The 21,409-nt window shown below is 41.2% G+C and overlaps 1 protein-coding gene across 3 annotated transcripts in view; it reads left to right on the forward strand.

Moving 5' to 3' along the window:
• RIGI (RNA sensor RIG-I) overlaps positions 1-21,409 on the forward strand; it is a 49,957-nt gene that overhangs the window by 17,759 nt on the left and 10,789 nt on the right. For all 3 annotated transcript variants that reach the window (XM_070742459.1, XM_070742461.1, XM_070742460.1), the window contains 9 exons: positions 1,240-1,390; positions 2,852-3,110; positions 4,963-5,125; positions 8,312-8,413; positions 11,011-11,168; positions 13,664-13,799; positions 15,389-15,537; positions 16,817-16,907; positions 17,701-17,871. In XM_070742459.1, the coding sequence (XP_070598560.1) occupies positions 1,240-1,390; positions 2,852-3,110; positions 4,963-5,125; positions 8,312-8,413; positions 11,011-11,168; positions 13,664-13,799; positions 15,389-15,537; positions 16,817-16,907; positions 17,701-17,871 (1,380 nt within the window). The remainder of the gene's footprint in view (positions 1-1,239; positions 1,391-2,851; positions 3,111-4,962; positions 5,126-8,311; positions 8,414-11,010; positions 11,169-13,663; positions 13,800-15,388; positions 15,538-16,816; positions 16,908-17,700; positions 17,872-21,409) is intronic.

Genomic DNA, 21,409 nt, shown 5'->3' on the forward strand with positions numbered 1-21,409 from the left:
GCTCACGGATCAACTGTAGCCCTTAGCTCAGAAACTGTAGCCCTTAGCTCAGAAAAGAGTGTACAATGCAGAATAATTTGCAAGTATTGGAACAATAATAAATCAGGGGATCTCTGCTTAGTTGTGGCTTGATGTGATGAGTCAGTCAGATCAAATACTGTCGACAAGGGAGATCAGGGGGTTCATTTTATATAAGAAAACTTCATATACTTGCTGGGGCTTTTTTGTACTATTTACAGTATCAATGCTTCTTAAGCTAATGGACGTGACAGTGAAGGAAAATTATTGAAATTCTATCATACCTTCATGTTTCTTTAAACCCATTTTTATCACCTGAAATTGTTGCTTATGTTCTTCATATTTTTAAAACATGTATTTCCATATGTCCCTTTTGCTACTCATTCAGATGGACTAGTGTTTTTCAATCTTAGCAACTTTCATATGCATGGGGTCCAACTCCCTGAATTCCCTAACCAGCATACTAGAAGTCCACGTTATCTTAGAATTGCTGAGGTTGAAGAACACTGAGACAAATGACATATAGCTCATTTTTTGTTGTCAAGCTTAAATAGATTCTAAGTTTTACTCTTCCATACCTTCTGGGCTTGAGCATCCCTTTTTCTATACTGAAGAATTACGTTGTATTAAAGAACAGAACATGGTTTTAGTGAAAATGTCTTTGGAAAATATGCAAAAAGGATTCCTATATACAATAATATTAAATAGTAAATAATACTTAAATGGTGCCTAATATACATCTTCATACACAGTCTTTAAAGATGGTATTCTATTACGGCTGAGAGAACAGAATAGAAAGGAATAGTTAATACTGCCACGTAAGTTAATGACTAAGGCGCATGAGTAGTCCTCACTTACCAACTGCCTTGTTTAGCAAACATTAGAGGTAAAATGGCATTTTAAAAAACCTTTGTGACCATTTGAAACCATCACAGTAACCCTCAGACATGCGATCACTAATGGTGTAATTTTCAACTGGCTTGCAATCAGCAAATAAAATCATATGTCCTAATATGAGGTTTTGCTTAACAACTGCAATGCTTCAATAACTGTAGGGGAAATAAACCTGTGATGGTAGGAGATTTTCCATGTTGGAGTTTCCAGTCTCAGTTGTGATCTCATACGTGAGAGGGCTCTCTATATGGACCTGCCAGCTTGTAGTTTTAATTTTTAGGCCATTGCTTCCGAATGCGCCCAACCAGCCTTTATTTATTTTTACAGGATCTGGGAAGACGTTTGTGTCTGTTATGATATGTGAGCATCATCTTCGCAACAGGTCTGCTGAGCAGACAAGGAAAATAGTCTTCCTCACTACAAAAGTTCCAGTTTATGAACAACAGAAGAAAGTCTTCCAGGAATACTTCAAAAATGAGTATGATCTTAGTCTGTCCTGTTGCTTCCTAGTTTTAAAATAATAGCAATACAGTGTTCCCTCGATTTTCGCGGGTTCGAACTTCGTGAAAAGTCTATACCACGGTTTTTCAAAAATATTAATTAAAAAATACTTTGAGGGTTTTTTCCCTATACCACGGTTTTTCCCATCTGATGACATCATATGTCATCGCCAAACTTTCATCCGATTTTAATAAATAATTTTTAATAAACTTTAATAAATAAACATGGTGAGTAATGATCTAAATGTTTGCTAATAATAATTGCACTTTAGGGGTTTAAAGTGTTAAGGGAAGGCTTGTGATACTGTTCATAGCCAAAAATAGTGTATTTACTTCCGCATCTCTACTTTGCGGAAATTCGACTTTCACGGGCAGTCTTGGAACGCATCCCCCGCGAAAATTGAGGGAACACTGTAGTGTCTTTTAGATTGTTGCTCTACAGCAAAGTTCTCCAACCTTTTCCGCTTTGCAGATCAGTGGGGGAGGGGGGGGGGAGGAGATGGTCCTTCCCATGCAGCAGGAAACCATGCCTATGTGCACAGCTCCATTTGTGCAAGCAGCAGACACACCCAGTGCACCCAGGCGCTTGTCCACAACTTCCATGGCCCAGTTCAGAAAGGTCCAAGGCCCAGTAGTGGGCCAGGGGTTGGGGACCTCTGCTCTGTAGAAAGGTGGTCTGCCATAACTCAAGGATGAAATTTAGTACTCTTGCTTACTTTGAAATACGGTGGATAAAAATGGATGATTTTTAGTTTTAAATCAGTTTTTTAACATTTTTATTAAATGTATTTTAATAAAATTCTTCTGGAGTAAAAATCTTATCTAAAATAGTTTTCTATTTAAGGTTCATTAATAATTTAATTCATTCAACATGATATGAAGCTGATGTGTGTAGTAACAGGCTGTATATTCTGCAATAATGGGACTGTCCTTGAGTCAACAGCAGGTCAGAGGATGAGCCACTGCAGGACAGAGATGACAGTTCCCCTTTAAAAATTACGATTTAAATCGAGTTGATTTAAATCAAGCCTTTCTACTAGTGATTAAAATCATGTTTTAAATCAAATGTACTCTGCTTTGAAATCAGTGTCTGGAACAGCAGTTTGCTTCGTAATGTGTAAAGTGTGCAGTTCTTAATGTATAAAGTGTGTATATGTGATAAACACCTATGTTGCAATTTTTTTAAAAAAAATATCTCAGATATGACCAATTCCTGAATATTTATATGTATTTGTCTGTATGAGGTTATAGGTAATTGGGTGACTTCTATGTATATATGTGTGTGTATATTATTTATTTATTATTATTCTATGCCATCCTTCTCAAAGCAACTCAGAACATACATACATACATACATATTTTCAAAATTTGCAGTTTTAGATTGAAAGCTTAAACAGGGTTGATGGTGTTCTAAGAAGTATTTGTCTCTTTTCTTGCAGGTACAACATTGCAGGCATCTGTGGGGAAAATTCTTCCTCGACTCCTGCAGACATAGTTATTGAACAGAATGATATTATTGTCATGACTCCCCAGACTCTTTTGAACTCTCTGAATAATCGGACAATTCCTTCTCTTTCAATATTCACGTTGATGATATTCGATGAGTGCCACAACACTACGGGGAATAACCCATATAATATGTTAATGTTCAAGTACTTGGACCTTAAACTGAAGCAGGGTGTAAGCTCATTGCCTCAGGTAAGCTTTTACTGGAAATTTCTCATGTTGGTAAAATAAATATGTCATTGTTAGTAAGTTATGTATCCTCTTCTAATATATGAAGACAATATGGAAAATGTTGAACCTCTCAAGAAGATAGCATGTACACCTGTACTCCAGGAGACACTTAGCCTGACAATATTAAGGCAGAGATCCACTTTGTTTCCCACTCTATTCTTAAATAACATACCATATTTTTCAGACTACAAGACATGCATAAATTTACAGGAGGAAATCAATAAAAAACCCTCTCTTTTTATTTGTAACAGCTGTGAATTATGTTCATTCCCAGCCATAAGAAGTCCCAAACAATGATAAGTAGTCTGACATAAGTATTTTCAGCAGAAGGCTAATACCTTTATCTCTCTTGACATGCTGCCAAAGATCTAATTGGCAAAGAGCTTCACAAGGCCAAGCAGAAACAGGAATCAGAAATGCTGAGTCCAAAGTAGACCAAGTTGCTTCCTGCAATGAGCCCATCCATTTGCTCCACTTTTATAGCCTATGGAAGGGACCAATTATCTACAATCCTTACTTCTGAGTAGTCCTTTTACCTACTGGCAGCTCTGCACATTGGGAACAGGCTCTCCCTGTTCTTCTGCCTCATTCATGTCAGGCTCTGGGGGCAGCACAGACCGCCCAGATGGCCCAGGCTAGATCTCTGCCTCTATCACTGAGCCTTCTCCAGACTCCAGGCCTGGCCCATGTTCCTTCTCAGCCTCCTCGCTGAAACTGAAACAGCCTCCTCCGCCACTAGCATCTAGCAGTGTTTTGCAATTTATCCTAGAAATGTATTCCCCTTTTAAATAAATGAAAATAAATGCAATGGTATGTTTTGTAGGCTGGATGCTGAGAATGACAAGAAGAGGAAGAGTTTCAGAAAAAAATATTCCCACGAAAGGAGAAAGTGTGAGAAAGAAACTCAAAACAATCCACCTTGATTTTTAGAGAACATCTGGCGGGCTTTCAAGATTCTGTTCTAATACCTCAACAACAATAAACAGCAGAGGTCCTCAAACTTTGCAACTTGAAGATTTGTGGACTTCAACTCCCAGAATTCTCCAGCCAAGCATAGCATGGGAATTGAAGTCCCCAAGTCTTAAAGTTGCCAAGTTTGTAGACCCCTGATAAAAAAGCATTCTTGAAATTCCAACAATTCCTCTTTATTCACCTGGCTTATTTCAAACGACTTGACAGTAAGATTCAGATCATAGAATGATAGAGTTGGAAGGGACCTCAGAGGTCTTCTAGTCCAACCCCCTGCTTGAGCATGAGACCCTACACAAGGACTATCAAACTCCCAGCCCATGGGGCAAATGAGTCATGAGATGGCCATGCTCACGCTTGGTTTAACAAAGGGTCCCGATATGTCATGTGAGGATGTGAGTTTGACATCCCTGCCCATATCAGATAAATGGTTGTCTTAGAAAGCCTCCAGTAATGGAACATCCACAATGTTTTGAGGCAAAGATTGTTTTGGAATTGTTTTTAATGAGAAACAAGATGGAAAATAACAAAAATCTTCTAAAACTTAATTTCTAAATAATACGATGGAGTATTTTAGTTTAAATTGCAATTATTTAATACTGGTATTTCTTTGAATTATTTAATACTGGTATTTCTTTGAATAAAGAAAGGTAAGAGGTCATTTCTCTTTTGATTTCAATTGATCTCTGCCAGAAAAAGCTTAAGTGGCGAATGAAAATAGAAAATAATGAAATAACATTGCCTCTTTTTTTCCTTCTTGTTCGTTCTTTTCACTTTTTACTGTCCTAGTTGATGTGTGATACTTCTGCCTTGAAGTGAATGTGAATTTATTTTAATTATTCAGATTGTAGGATTGACCGCTTCCCCTGGCATTGGCAATGCCAAAAGCGTAGCTGAGGCCATAGAATACATTTGCAAGATTTGTGCTTCACTCAATATTGAAGTGATCTCAACAGTCAGAAAGAACATAAAGGACCTAGAAGAAATTGTTCATAAACCTGAAAAACGTGAGCCTACATTCTAATTCTCTTTTATGGAATAGTAGTAATCATTTTTTTAAAAAAAAGAGTACACATAGTTCTTCAGTTTAATGACCATGATTGGGACTAGAATTCCAGTTGTTAAGCAAAAGGGTCATTAAGTGAGACAACCACATGACTACTTTAGTCAGGGACTATAATTGCAGCACACATACACTAGCACGCGCACACATGCACACACACACTGTTGCAGTCATTAAGTGATATCCTAGGTTATTAAGCAGAAGGAGCAGGGGTGAAATTCAAAACTCTTATTGCTCTTATGTAAGTATTTGTGTACCTCTTTTTTTGTTTTGTGTATAATAATTGATATATCTTATTTTTTAATTTCATCCCTGATCCATCTACTTGCTTCCCCCAACCTGATGCTTTCCCGTTTGTTATTTATTTATTTATTGGATTTGTATGCCGCCCCTCTCCGGAGACTCGGGGCGGCTAACAGCAACAATAAAGCAGTGTACAATAGTAGTCTGATGTTAGAAATAATTAAAAGCCCTTTAATATAAAAAAACCCAAACATACATACATACATACATACATACCATGCATAGAATTGTAAAGGCCTAGGGGGAAGAGGGTCTCAATTCCCCCATGCCTGACGGCAGAGGTGGGTTTTAAGCAGCTTACGAAAGGCAAGGAGGGTGGGGGCAATTCTAATCTTTCTATTAAACTACATGTCCCAGCATCTTCGTCACCTACTTTATTAAGCACACTTTCTATGTGCCTAATAAAGTAGACAAGAGCTGAGTTTGTTTTCCTGTTTGATAAGACTCTTACCTGTGATTAATATGTATATGTATATATATATATATGTATATAAATATGTATATATAAATATGTACATATACATATACATATAATATACATAAGGAAATTCGAGAATTATGTCTCCAAGGATAGACTATACCAGTGATGGCAAACCTATGGCATGGGTGCCACAGGTGGCAAGCGGAGCCATGTCTGCTGGCACGCAGACTGTTGCCCTAGATCAGCACCAATGTGCATGTGTGTGCCGGCCAGATGATTCTTGGCTCACACAGAGGCTCTGGGAGGGTGTTTTAGGCCTCCAGCGAGCCTCCAGGGGGATGGGGAGGGTGTTTTTACCCTCCCCTAGCTCTAGAGCAGTGTTTTTCAACCAGTGACATAGATGTGCCACGAAGAAGGAAGCTCAGCTTCCGGTCTCACAATTTTTTGCTGAGGGTTTGAAGAGCAAAAAGTTGTGAGACCGGAAGCTGAGCTTCCTTCTTTGCGCCTTCCAAGTTTTTCTGGCAGCTGCAGCAGCCCGCCTGGCTGGAGCTTCCCTGGTGGTAGCGGCAGGTGAACTTTGGGGCCTGGTGGGTGGGTGGCGGCGGTGGGAGCAGAAGGGTGCCGGCAGCAGTGGCACCGGACAGTACCTGCGGGGCGGCAGCTGTGAGCAGGAACTCCAGGGTGGAGGCACCGACGGTGGCGGTTGGATGTGTTACTGAATGCCGTACATGCTGGCGGTGCACTGGGCATGGTTGCAGGGCTGGCACTGGCCCGCTGGCTGGGCCGGGATGGAGGTGCCAGCCCCGCGCCCATGTCCAGTGCAGCACCAGCATGTACGGCATCCAGCAACACGTCCAGCTGTCAGTGCCTCTGCCCTGGAGCTCCCGCTTGCAGCCAACCACCCTGTCGCTGCCCCATTGCTACTGCCCGATGCCACTTGCCGTGTGGTGTACGAGAAAGAGAGAGAGATAGCAAGAGAGAGAAAGAGAGAGCAAGAGCGAGACAGAGAGAAAATGGAGGGGAGAGTGAGAGAGGGGGAGAGAAAGAGAAAGAGAGAAATAAAGCAGAGAGAGAGAAAAAGTGAATGAGAGAGAGAAAGAAAGCAATAGAGAAAGAGAAAGAAAGCAAGAGAGAGAGAAAGAGTGAGAGAAAAAAGCAAGAGAGAGAAAGAAAGCAAGAGAGAGAGAAAAGGAGAGGAGGGGAGAGAGAGAGAAATGAGAGCAAAAAGAGGAGAGAAAAAAAGAAATGAGAAAATGATTTTGGTTGGTGGTGTCCCCCAGGATTTTGTAAATGTAAAAAATGTGCCGCTGCTCAAAAAAGGTTGAAAATCATTGCTCTGGAGAAACGTTTTGAGCCTGGATAAAGCAAAACACGAGCCTACTGGGCTTACCAGAAGTTGGGAAAAAGGCCATTTCCTGCCTCCAGAGAGCCTCCAGGGGGTGGGGGAAGTTGTTCTCACCGTCCCCAGGCATTGAAATCATCCCCCAGCAGGCAGGCAGCTCTCAGAGATGAGGGGGAGTCTCCTCAGCTTGCAATCTTCCCTGCCAGTTTCCCCACTGACTTTCTGGGGAAGCCAGCAGAGAAGATTTGCAAATGGCAATCCTGTGATTGCAAGGTGCTTAGCAACTGGTCATAAGTATGAAGAGGTTGCCAGTTATAATTTAAGGTGCTTCAAATTTCATTCAGTTTTATTTGTTCAGCAGAACTAGGCAAACTACACTGCTAGAGCATCTGCCTTTTGAAAAAGCACACATTTCAAGCCACTTTACTCACTCGTGTTGTTATTTCAGGTAACAACTGCTGCAATATACTTGATGACTAGTATATTGGGATTATAACTGTACAGTGTTTCCTTGATTTTCGCGGGGGATGCGTTCCGAGACCGCCCGCGAAAGTCGAATTTCCGCAAAGTAGAGATGCGGAAGTAAATACACTATTTTTGGCTATGAACAGTATCACAAGCCTTCCCTTAACAGTTTAAACCCTTAATTTACAATTTCCAATTCCCTTAGCAACCATTTAGATTATTACTCACCATGTTTATTTATTAAAGTTTATTTAAAAAAAATATTTATTAAAGGCGGATGAAAGTTTGGCGATGGCATACGATGTCATCGGGCGGGAAAAAACGTATTATAGGGGAAAAGTATTTTTTTATTAATATTTTTGAACAACCGTGGTACTGTATAGACTTTCTGCGAAGTTCGAACCTGCGAAAATCGAGGGAACACTGTATTTCTGAAGGACAAAAGTATTTAAAAAGGTAGCATAGTAAATCAGTTCCCACACATTCTAAGAAATCTTTAATCTTTTCTTGAACAAAAGACCTGTAATAATTTTAGAATAATTAAATGTGCAGCTAATAACACCCTAAGAATGTCAGTTTCTTTTTTATTTTTACTGCAGTTATTAGGTTTGTTGGGAGTCGACCAAAAAATCGCTTTATGGATATTGTATCTCAGATGATGTCGAAAGCAGAGGATCTAGCAAGACAATGTTATCCTATTGGTAAGACAATTGAGATTGCTTGATGATGTCGGTTATATGCTCCATTGATGTAACATAGTTTTGTAAAATCTGCATTTTCCCTGATTAAAAGCTTCTCTTTCTAAGAGCATTATTTTTTAAATAAGATATGATATATACACATGAACGTATAGAAATACACACATACATTATATAGATACATTAATCATTACATAATACAGTTAACACCATTCACCCCCAAAATTATAATTCAGTTCACTGTACTGAGCTTGTAGCTTAGAGGTTAAATATCCTGCCTTGCATGCAAAAGACTACAATTAAGGATATTTCTAGATGATGTGGCCATAATAAGGCTGAAATAGATCTATATAGCTCTGTAATAAAATAGATTTTGTATACATAATGTATTCCACAGTGCATAATACAGCTGTGCATAATATACATTTCAAAATAGTATAAACAGCATATTAAAGTACATTATGTCAATGTTCCCTCTAATTTTTTTTCGGTGTGGGCGGAAAAGTATAGTGTCTGAGCGGCAGTCCCCTTGGGACTGGGTGGCATAGAAGTATAAATAAACAAACAAATAAATAAATAAATAAAATAAATAAATAAGAAAGAAAATCTCTTTTTTATTAAAAGAAATTAATAATTTAAAAAACCAAAATCCATTACTATTAAAACGAGAACAACCAGCAAAACCAAAAACATAACTATTAATAAAAACAGGTGAGGGCTAGGTTTTTTCTCTCTGTTATTATTTAAGTGCTTTTACCATATACTTTAAATCAAGAGTCACTTTTCTCTCTGTTTCTCTCTTTTTCCTGTCATTCTCTGCCTCAATCATTTTCTCATTTCTCTTTTTTTCGCCCCCTTTTCTATCATTTCTCTCTCTCTTTCTCCCTTCCACTCTTCTCTTTCTTGCTTTCTCTCTCTTGCTTTCTTCCTCTCATCTCTCTCTCTTGCTCTCTCTCTCTTGCTTTCTTTCTCCCCCTCTTGCTCTCTCTCTTTTTCTCACTTTCTCTTGTTTTCTTTCTCTCTCCCTTGCTTTCTCTCTCTCTCTTGTTTTCTTTCTCTCTCTCACTCTTTCTCTCTCTTGTTATCTCTTTCTCTCCCCCCTCTTTCACTCTCCCTTTCTCACTTTCTCTGTATCTTGCTCTGTCTGTTGCTCTCACTCTCGTTCTCTCTCCGTTCTTCTCACAGCGGAGACCGGCAAAGGTGATTTTCAATGTTAGGCACCTGCAGCCCCCTTGCTGACAGCCTGGGACGAAAGCACTCTCGGCGAAGGGACTGCGAGAGGGGCAGGGCGGGCGTTCCCGCTGCGGGAGGAGCCGCGCCCCAAGGCAGGAAGTGGAGGAGGAGAAAGAGGCGGATCGGGCGGGCGGGGGGCAGCGGCGAGAAGCCAGGGGCGCGAGGGGGCTGGAGGCGCTGGGGGGCGGGGCGGCCATGGCTCCTTGCGCACCCTTGGAAAAGGGTGCACGGGGGTGTGTTTGGGGGGCGCGAGCGTGCAGGTGCGCAGCTTAGAGGGTACAGTGCATTACGTTATACAATGCACATTAAGAGCTGTAGTGTTGCAATGGTTAGAATGCAGTATTGCAGGGTAAATTTTGCCAACTGCCAGCAGGTTGAATCGGACCAGCTCAAGGTTGACTCAGCCTTCCATTCTTCCAAGGTTGCTAGAATGAGGACCCAGATTTCTGGGGCAATATGCTGGCTCTGTAAACCACTTAGAGAGAGAGGCTGTAAAGTGCAATGAAGTCATATATAAGTTAAAGTGTTATTATGCTGTACAATTCACATCACTGCTCAGTAAATATACATAAAATACACAATACAAAGCAATACAAACTTTCCTAACACAAGACAAATAATGATAATGGTAGAGAGATAAGAGATAGATGTGTGAGAGGATAGAGAAATAATATGTGTTTTCTGTAATCCTAAAGAGAACTCAAAACACATATTATTTCTCTATCCTCTCACACATCTATCTCTTATCTCTCTACCATTATCAATCCATCCATCATCTATTATTTCACTGCCTATTCTATCTCTTAATCTATCATTTTATGTTTCCGTCCAATTTAGACTATATATATATACACTGCTCAAAAAAATAAAGGGAACACTTAAACAACAGAATATAACTCCAAGTAAATCAAACTGTCCAATTAGGAAGCAACACTGATTGACAATCAATTTCACCTGCTGTTGTACAAATGGAACAGTTGTGCAAATGAAATATTCAATGAAATATTTCATTCATTCAGATCTAAGATTTGTTATTTGAGTGTCCCCTTTATTTTTTTGAGCAATGTATATATATTTTTAAAGAAGGCAGCGTCCATGGACTGGCATAGACTGGACCGTCTATGGACCAGCACAGGTGCAACCCGAAGGAACCCACCTCTGCATAGTGCCATTAAATTGGTGTCTTCACCACCTTGTCAAAGGCCAGCATTCAGTGAAAGAGACCACATGTTCTAGCCTGGCATAGAACAATACAATATATAGTACTGTAGGTTACAATACATCTTGAATCAAAATGTGAATAAAGAGATCTCTCTTCATTGAAGGCCTTTCAGTATGTTTTTTTTAAAAAATTCCTTCTCCGTTAGATAACTTGTCTGTGATTAAGAACCAATCTTATGGGACCCAGAAGTACGAGCAGTGGATTGTCGACGTACAGAAGAAAGGTGTGGTGTTACAGTTTCCAAGTAAGGAAGAAGAGAGCCAAGTCTGCAGATCTCTTTTTATATGCACACAGCACCTCCGGGTGGGTAACTTCCTTCTTGGGAAGCAACCATTTCTCTTACCTTGTTGCTCTGTTGCAGGGGTGTCAAACTTGTGGGCTGGATATGTCACCTGGCCATGGCCACCCCCGGTTTAGCAAAGGGGTAAAAAGTTGTGATACGTCACGTGACGACGTAACAACATGAGTTCGACATCCCTGCTTTATTGCCTTTGAGCTGTGCATCTCTTGTCCCGTTTCCTAATTACTTTAGTCAACGGTGTATTAAGACTATCTTGGTTTAAGTGCCTGTCAGGGAAACCTGGTCTACCCAAATATGAGATGGAAAATACTACTTTTAGCCCCAATCCAGGAGCCTTCGCAGGCTTTATAAGCTTCCACAACAAACTATTTTGTGTTAAATTTATGACTATAGCTATTTCAAGCTTCTTTAGCTCTCAACAGCTAGCAACACCTGGGATTCAAACTTAGGCTGCCAGCATGTTAGGCAGATGTAAACCTCTAAGTCACAGGCTCTCCTTGCTTTGTTGGCTTTACCAGGCTGTATTCCCTGGAAAAACACTTACAGCGGTCCCTTGACTTTTGTGGGGGATGCGTTCCAAGACCGCCGGCGAAAGTCAAATTTCCGCGAAGCAGAAACTCCCTTTCTTCCTCCCACTCCCCCCTCCATTCCTGGTTTTACTTACTCTTAGAACCCCAGTTGCATGGGCAATGGGATGGCAAGCTGGGGGCTTTGCTGCGCTCTAGGGTGCAGGTGGCGGCGGCAGAGGCTGGAGTGGAGGCCTTGGTGCAGGAGGCGCAATCTGGGCAGGGGCGGCCGACAGAAGACGTGGGCTGCCAGACAGCTGAGAGGCCTGGCGGTGTCAAGATCTGTGGCAGTGGCAATGGCAGGGATCCTGTGAGCCGCCAAACAGCTGAGGGGCCCTGCAGCGGCGAGATCGGCGGTGGCGGCGGTGGCAGGGGTCACGGCTGCCAAACAGCTGAGATGGCCTGGTGGCGGTGAAATCGGGAGGCTGGGGCGGAAGTGGACCTTTTATTTAAAGACAGCTTCTTTAAATAATTTTCTTTTTTTTAAAAAAGTACCAGGGGTATACCACGGATTTTCAAAATTTTGATTTATTTATTTATTTTTCGAATACCCGTGGTATAGACTTTCTGCAAAAGTCGGACCCGCAAAAGTCAAGGGACCACTGTAATCCCTCCCTTGGCACAGCTGAAAAAATGTCAGATGACTACACCAAGCACTAGTACATATAGCGTATCCCGTTCAAAATGATTGCGTTGCATTCTGGGTTGTTTTTGCTTACTGTCAGGTAGGGATAGTCCTCAGCTTATGACCACAACACAACTGAGCCCAAAATTTTATGTCGCTAAGTGAGAAATTTGTCAAGTGAAGTTTCCCTCATTTTACGACTTTCCTTGCCACGTTTGTTAAGTGAATGACTGTAGTTGTTAAATCAGTAACATGGTTGTTAAGTGAACCTGGCTTACCCGTGGACTTCTTGTTCAGAAGGCCGCAAGAGGACTCTTCCCCCCACATGGCACTGCAACCCGTCATAAATGTGAGTCATTTGTCAAGCCTCCAAATGTAAGCCATGTGACCATGGAGATGTTCCAGCGGTCAGAAGTGTGAAAAATTGTTCCAAGTGCCTTTTTTCAGCGCCTGTTGTAACTTCAAATGGTCACCAAGCAAACTCTTGTAAATCAAAGACTATACCTGTAGCTTTTTTCAGTTGCACCTCAAAATGCTTTAAAAAAAAAATCCCTTTGTCGAAAACGGACCGTTCCAATCTTGTGAATTAGAAGGGTCTCTCCTTTGAAATGCTGCGTTTGAAGTTCAAATTGGTGGCTTTAGGTTTGAATGAGGCTGCTATGATCTTTCAGGATGTGTCTCAAATGAGAAAGAGGATTAAGGCGAGTCCTTTGAATCCGGAATGATTCCAGTTTGAAATACGTCACATCCATGGATGGGTGCTACTTACCTTTCCTACCCGCTCGCATCACAATGGAGGCGCATGTTTTGCATGCGTGTGCCTGCTTTGTGAAAATTAGCTGCTTGCACATGCTCATTACTTTTTTTAAAAAAAACCCTTCCAACTTGCAAAGAAGGAAAGGAGTACGAAAGCAGCTGCGGAGCTGATCAGCTGAGGTTTGGAAGCAGAAATAAAAGTCAGTATAAACCAGTGGCGGGCAGGCCACCTTAACAAGAACGCAGAGAAGCGGTTTGCTAGCTGTCCGAGCTACCAGTTCTAAAGAACCGGTCTGAATCACCTGCAATCCAGCCCTGGTCACATCGCCACAGGTAGTCCTCAGGTTACGATGGCATTTGGGACTAGGTCGCACAGAGGACTGTGTGGCTTAGCTACTTCCAGCAGTCCCTGTGGTCGTCATTAAATGAAGACCATGTGTGATTGTAAGGGCTTCCCTTCCGCTTCCTCTCCTGAGTGTTTGCTGCCATGCTTTCAGAACAACTTTTTGTTGTATAAAAATAATGTAAATAATATTTTTTTTAATCACAGAAATACAATGATGCCTTAATCATCAACGAAGATGCTCGAACCAAAGATGCTTTGATTTATCTGAAGGATTATTTTGAGGATATCAAAAATTGCGACTTTTGTGATATTGAACGTCAGCTGGCTTCAAATTTTGAAGGTTCTTTTAGATATATATATATTAAAGGCCCTGTATTCATGTTGCTTTGATAGGTTGCACATCTCTCTACTCCAGCAGAGAAACCTGACTTTTGAAATATATTAGAAGCAATAAAGAATATAACTGTCTTGTCTTCTAGTAGCACTTCAATCCTCAAAAAATATTTATCATCTCTCTATATATATCTCTCTCTATCCATCCATCCATCCACAGACCCACCATCTCTCTTTCTAGCTATATATCTGCCTATCATCGCTCTCTCCTTAAGTAAACAAAAGAGCAAACCAGAGATTTAAATCTTGTAGTAGTATACTTCATAGATCTGTAAAGTGAATTTAAATTTATTATTATTTCTGTGGAAGGTATATGCAAGAATGGTTTAAGGCAGTGATGGCGAACCTATGGCATGTGTGCCACAAGGGGACACGCAGAAGTATATCTGCTGGCATGTTAGCCGTTGCCCTAAATTAGCTCAGCACGCATATGCGCTCAGGCCAGCTGGTTTTCGCCTTATGCAGAGGCTCTGGGAGCATGTTTTCAGCTTCCAGAGGGCCTCCAGGTGGGCGAGGAAGGGCATTTTTGCTCTTCCCAGGATCTAAGGAAGCCTCTGGAACCTGGGAAGGGTGAAAAATAGCCCTACTGGGGCCCACCGGAAATCAGGAAATGGGCCATTTCTGGCCTCCAGAGGGCCTGGGGGGCAGTGTAAGCTGTTTTTACCCTCCCCAGACATTGAACTATGGGTGTGGGCACTCACGTGAGTACGATAGCGAGCATGCACGTGCTTTCGGCATGTGAGGAAAAAAAGGTTCGCCATCACTGGTTTAAGGTATTGGCAGATCCCAATGAAATGCAGTCATGCGTTTTGAAAATAAGGGGCTGTTTTTTAAAAAAAAAAAGGAAGTTGTGTTGGCTTCCTAATTTTATCATTTTCAAGTGCAGGTACATATGTTTGATTGCTGATATATTATCAGTTAGTTCCTTGTATCATAGAAAACTAGAACTGCATGGGAAAGCCTACTGTAGTTTTGCAGTAATAACAAGATTTTTAGTTGTATTTTTAAGTGGGTACTACTTAAGCCTTGCTGAGAATTAGTCAAAATATAGAACAGATCAGTACTAAGGAAGATAGGGAGGGAGGGAGAGCGAGAGACAGACAGAGAGAGAGAGAGGGAGAGTTGGGGAAGGAACTGATAAAATTTTATCATAATTCAGTTCCAAGATTTTTAAAAAAAAACCCTGATCCATAGTGTCCTGGATGAAAGGTGAAATGCCAAATTATTGTACTGTAGATGATTTTTGAATCCTATAGAATAGAGGTCTTTCAACTTGGTAACTTTAAGACTTGTGGACTTCAACTCCCAGAATAGCTCCCAGCATAGCCAGTTGGAGAATTCTGGGAGTTGAAGTCCACTAGTCTCAAAGTTACCAAGTTGGGGCCCCCCATTTTAGAAATACAGCTTACTACCTATCCAAACAAGTACAATAAAATGTGTAATTATTTATCTGTATGATGTTAGGTTATAGTTTTGTAGGGAAGGTGTCCCTTTTATTATCCATCCTTAGATAATTGCATTTTCCCCCTTCACAAGTTAATTTGCAGGAACTGACTGCTGCCGCCGCTGATGAATCGAGTGAAAACCCAAAATTGGAAGATATTACAGAGATTTTGGGAGAGGTGTATCATGTGAACCCTGAGACGCGTACTATTCTCTTCGTGAAGACAAGAGCACTGCTGGCAGTAAGAAACTCTTCCAATATGGAGGAAGTGGGATTCCCCCCCTTCCCCTACATCTTTTCTTCTAGCATTTAAGATCAGTTTACCTGTGTTTTGAGATTGGGAGGATTTCCTCTGGAATGGGATAACAATTCACTCGCTTCTGAAGGCCTTCTGGTCATCTGGTAGCATCGTAAGAATGGGTAGGGTCAATTTTGACATCCCCTTCCTCTTGTTTTTGCTATTATATTCGTGATGAAAACAAAATTATAGCAATAGCATTAGCATTTAGATTTATTTACAGCTTCACAGTGCATTAGAGCCCTCTCTGAGCAGTTTACAGAGAGTAAGCATATTGTCCCCAACAATCTAGGTCCTCATTTTACTGACCTTGGAGGATGGAGTCAACCTTGAGCCTACTGAGATTCAATCTGCCAAACTGCTGGCAGCCGGTGATCAGCAGAAGTAGCCTGTAGTACTGCACTCTTAACCACTGCACCACCGAGGCTCTATATATTATAAGTTGGTCCTCAGGTTAGGACGGAAACAGAGTGGAATTTCCAATGTTAAGGAATGTGATGATGAGGATGATGATAATAATGATGATGATGATGATGATGATGATGATGGACGTAATAGTGTAAAGATCATTCAGTCCAATTTATTACAGTCATAAACCAGAGACCAGAACAAACAAAAACACCCAGCAAGTATACAATTAAAAGCTATAAAATAAAATAATAAATAACATAAAATCTATGATAAAATCCAGCCTGTCAATGGTCTACAATGCTGATATTATTATTCATAAACTGTGAGGACTGTAGTCAGTTTAATACTAAAAGGAAAAGGAATAAGCAGGGTTTATCCACATTTGTTGTATAAATTAGCTATGGTGGATTAGACACTTATTTTTTTAGATGTTCTAAATCAGTGATGGCGAACCTATGGCACGGGTGGGAGGGCATTTTTGGCTTCCAGAGACCCTCTGGGGGATGGGGGGGAGGGCGTTTTTGAATTATGAATGTGGGCACTCGCGCATGCACGATAGCGCACGCCCACACTTTTTCAGCACCTGAGGAAAAAACAGGTTCGCCATCACTGTTCTAAGTAATTCATCTTCCTCCCTGCTCATCAAAAGCTTTGGGAAGCTACGGTACCTTAGACTAAGCTAAACAGCACGATCTCTGTAAAGATCTTTCCAAAGGTTCTGGGATTATGTACAAAGGGCTACGCACATATCATGACAGCCAAATCTGCCAATCGAAACTGAGATCCCTATTATCACAAATGAATTTTACAGGCATTGAAGAATTGGATAGAAGAAACACCTGAACTTCAGCATCTGAAACCACAGGCACTGATAGGACGTGGGAAAAGAAACCATTGTACAGGTGAGCCAACTTGGATGGACTCTATAGTTAGGCATGGGTGGTGTATAGGTAGTCCTTAACATATGGCAAGGGTGTCAAACTCAAGGCCCATTGGATGGATCCGGCCCAACCAGGATGCTTAGATCTTGCCCATAGGGCCCTGGAAACCGCGAAGGACCGACCCACAGTGCCTCTGCTAGCAAAAATGGGCTTCTGAGCTCTGTTTTTGACTGCGACAGCCTCGTGCAACCCTCTGCTAGCGAAAACAGCTTGGGAGGGCCAAGGGTTCAGGAGGCCGTTGCAGCCAAAAATAGAGATTGGGAGCCTGTTTTCGCTGGCAGAGGCATCGTGGGCTGGTTCTTCACTGTTTCCAGGCAGCTTTGCGGGCCAGATCTCACCACCCTGTGGGTCGGATCTTTGAATTTGACACCCCTGATTCAAGGATTCTAGGCCGATCCCCCTCACGTTCTGTCATTCTTTCTCCTACTTCAATTTCCAGAATTCCTCAGCCAGCTTTGCTTTGCTGGCTGAGCTTTGCTGGCTGAGGAATTCCGGGAGTTGAAGTCCACAAGTCTTAAAATTGCCAAGGTTGGAGACCCCTATCCTACACCACACTTTCAAGCATCGCCCCACAACTTTATTAAAGAACTTGAAACCTGTCCATGTGTTGCATTTTATGAAGCAGAGATTCTTACCAAGGCTAGGTTGTTTTTATCGCTCTGTACTTTTTCTTGAGCACCCTCTGCAAACTTGTGATCAGAGGAATATTTGTATGATTAATACTCTGGTTTCTCCTTTATCATCTCTCTTTCAGGCATGTCCCTCCCAAATCAGAAAGGGGCTTTAGATGCCTTCAGAACCAATGTGGACAGCAAACTGCTAATAGCAACTTCAGTTGCTGATGAAGGAATCGATATTGCTCAGTGCAACCTGGTCCTGTTATATGAATACGTAGGCAATGTCATCAAAATGATACAAGTCAGAGGTAGGTTCATGAAATTATTCTGAATGTAAATGTTTTAATTACAGGTAGCCCTCGACGTCTGACCATAACTGAGCCCAAGGTTTCTGTTGTTAAGTGAGACCTATGTTAAGAGAGTTTTGCCCCATTTTACAACCTTACTTGCCACAGTTGCTTAGTGAATCCCTGAAGATGTTAAGCTAGTAACCAAGTTGTTAAGTGAATCTGGCTTCCCCATTGGCTTGGTTGGTCAGATGATTGCAAGAAGTGATCACATGACCATGGGGATGTTGCAAAGGTGGTAACTGGAAAACGGTCATAAGTCACTTTATTCAATTTGCCGTTGTAATTTTGAACCATCACTAAATGAACTGTTATAAGTCAAAGAATACCTGCATATTAACTGAAGGTCATGCATATCCACCCTTGAATGAGATACTATCAGATACATAGTGATTCAGCAAACAATACTTTATTTGGGCCTATTATGCTAACACATAATAGTCATAATATTTATATTTAAATAGTGAGCCACCAGTGTGCAGCAGCTGCCAAAAAAGCCAACACAGTTCTAGGCTGCATTTACAGAGGGATAGAATCAAGATCACCTGAAGTATTAATACCACTTGGTAAGGCCACACTTGGAATACTGCATTCAGTTTTGGTTGCCACGATGCAAAAATGATGGTAAGACTCTAGAAAGAGTGCAGAGAAGAGCAAAAAAGGATGCTTAGGGGATTGGAGGCTAAAACCTATGAATAATAGTTAAAGGAACTGGGTATGTCTAGTTTAATAAAAAGAAGAATTAGGGGATACATAATAGTAGTGTTCCAATATCTCAGAGGTTGCCACAAAGAAGAGGGAGTCAGGCTATTCTCCAAAAGCACTTGAGGTTAGAACAAGAAGCAATGGGTGGAAACTAAATAAGGAGAAAAGCAACTTGGAACTAAGGAGAAATTTCCTGACAGAACAATTATTCCATGGAACAGCTTGCCTCCAGAAGTTGTGATTGCTCCAACACTGGGAGTTTTTAATAAAATGTTGGATAACCCATTTGTCTGAAGTAGCGTAGGGTTTCTTGCCTAAGCAGGGGGTTGGACTAGAAGACCTCCATAGTTCCTTCCAACTCTGTTGTTGTTGTTATTGTTATTATCATCACAAAAACTGCTTTTGATATTGGAGGCCTCATATAATGCTTGGAACCATTGTTGGACTTCTCCAATCCAATTTCAGGTAGTCCTCAGTTAATGACCATAATTGGGAGCAGCCACTTCATCATTAAGCAGTGTCATAAAGCAAAAAAATCATGACTGCTAACTTTCTGCAGCAGTTTGAACAATTCTGGTTTCTGTCATTAAGAGTGATGTCATCTAATTATGATTTGGGGTGCGAAGCCAGCTCAGTGCACCACCCCTTAGGAAGCACGCGAGCATCTTCCACAATAAAGCTGTTACACAGGCAGCCAAACTATTACTCTGCAATAGCACTGTGGTCTCCTGGCCGTACATTGTTAATAATAATACTGTCATCAATGATTTCTTCGCAATGCCCCTATTGACTTTGCTTGTTGATAATTGGCAGCAAAAATTGCAAATGGCGATTATATGACTGGAGGATGCTGCGGCTGCCAGCAAGGCATGCTGGTTGCCAAGTACCCAAGTCACAATTACCATATTTTTCAGAGTATGACACATCTTTTTCGCCCCTAAAGGAGGCTGGCACCCCCCCCAGTTTGGATGGGGGCAGCTAGTCGCCACGGGCCTCCGAAATAGGGGCGCTGCCGACAGGGACCCTGTGAGAAACGCCCGCCACCGGGCAAGTGACATGGTGCGCATGGCGGCAACTGAGGGAAAGCGGAAGGACGTCCCTCGGTGCTCGAAAAAGCCCGCGGGGCGGCCTTGCTCCATCAGTCCCCACCCTGCCTGCCCCTCTGAGCCTGGCACCCCTTTCCCCAGGGGAAAAGCATGAGGGGGGCATCCACGAGGAGGAGGACCACGACGCCCATCATCCTCAGCCAGCACAGGCTGTGCAGCAGCATGCCCCCTGCGGGCCAGCCTTGATCGGTGTGAGGGGGCTCGTTCCATCAGCCCCCACCCCAATCCTGCAAAAGGGAGATCAAAGCGAGAGAAAAACAGAAAGGAAGGTGAGAGAAATAATAAAAAATAAGAAATGAGAGCAAAAAGGGAGGAGAAACAAATGAGAGAGAGAAGGGGGGGAGGGAGAAGTACACAGAAATGAGAGACCTGGGGGGAAAGAAAAAGAGAGGGAAAAGAGAGAGAGAAGTGGAGAGAAAGAAAGTAAAGCGAAAAAGGGAGGGAAAGAAGTGGAGAGGAAGGAGAAATGGAGAGAACAAGGAAGGAAGGGGGAAGAATGAAATGAATGAAGGGACAGGAAAAAAAGACTTTTTGGGGGGGAGCGGTAATTTTTTCCCCTCTCAACATACATTCAAACAATAGAGTGTACCATCTAATTTGCCATGAATAAAATGCAGTATTTTGTTAGTAACTAATACCAATCATCAAAAAGTTGCAAAAGTTTTTTTCTAATTTTGTCATCCAGTTACATACATTTTCTTTTAATTAAATTAAATTCCCTCCTTAATGTTCGTTCAAAAAGTACACCAATTATATTTCTACCTTATTAACCATTATACCAAAGTGCTTCATTCTTTCTTTATACATCAGATGTTAACAAAAGAAAATTCAAAACAAAACATAAACATATACAAATTTCAGACTTCTTCCCCCTCTAAATAGTACATTTACCTAATCCCAAATTTAAAAATTATTTCAGCCCATCTTACATTTAGCCAATTAATACTTATCTACATTTCTTACTTAATCATTAATTTTAAATTTCAGTCAATTTGAGAAAAGAAAAAAGTGGGAAATTCTAAATATTCTAAATATTCAATCAATTAAAAATCATTAATATAATTAATCTTCCCAAGAATTCTAAATTCAATTCCATTTATGCATTAATCCAAATTAGTATCACCTACTACATATCTTGTTATAATCAATACTTCTAACTTTATTAAAACAGATCAGCAATTCCTAAGTTCATATATCTAAATAGAAAAAATAATTAAAGTTAAAAAAGAGCAAACAAAACAATACTCCAAGCTTAATCAACCCTTCTCAAACTCCAATTTGTTTAATCTGAGCAGAACTTTGAACCGAACCCTTTTCTTTATTTTTTTGTATCCCCTTTTAATCCCCTTTTCCATTTTATTCTTTCTATTCTTCCTTCTAGGAAGGAGGGACTTTGTTAGAAAAATAAAGGGGTTATTGGATCAAACTTTGGACACTTGACAACGTAGTTATGATGGTGGCAATGTCCCAGGGTTATGTGAGCATCTTTTGGGATCTTCTGATAAGCAACTGCAGGGGTTCACTTAACGACTGTGGCAAGAAAGGTGGTAAAGTGAGGCAGAACTCAATAAACCGTCTTACTCAGGAGATAGAAACATTGGCCTCCATTGGGGTCAGAACAAAAGTCGAGGATTATCTGTCTGACCAGTGCACTCTTTTAGAAGCAGATCAGGAGTTCATTTTGAAGG

Source organism: Erythrolamprus reginae, chromosome 2, assembly GCF_031021105.1.
Source record: "Erythrolamprus reginae isolate rEryReg1 chromosome 2, rEryReg1.hap1, whole genome shotgun sequence".
NCBI lineage: Eukaryota > Metazoa > Chordata > Lepidosauria > Squamata > Dipsadidae > Erythrolamprus > Erythrolamprus reginae.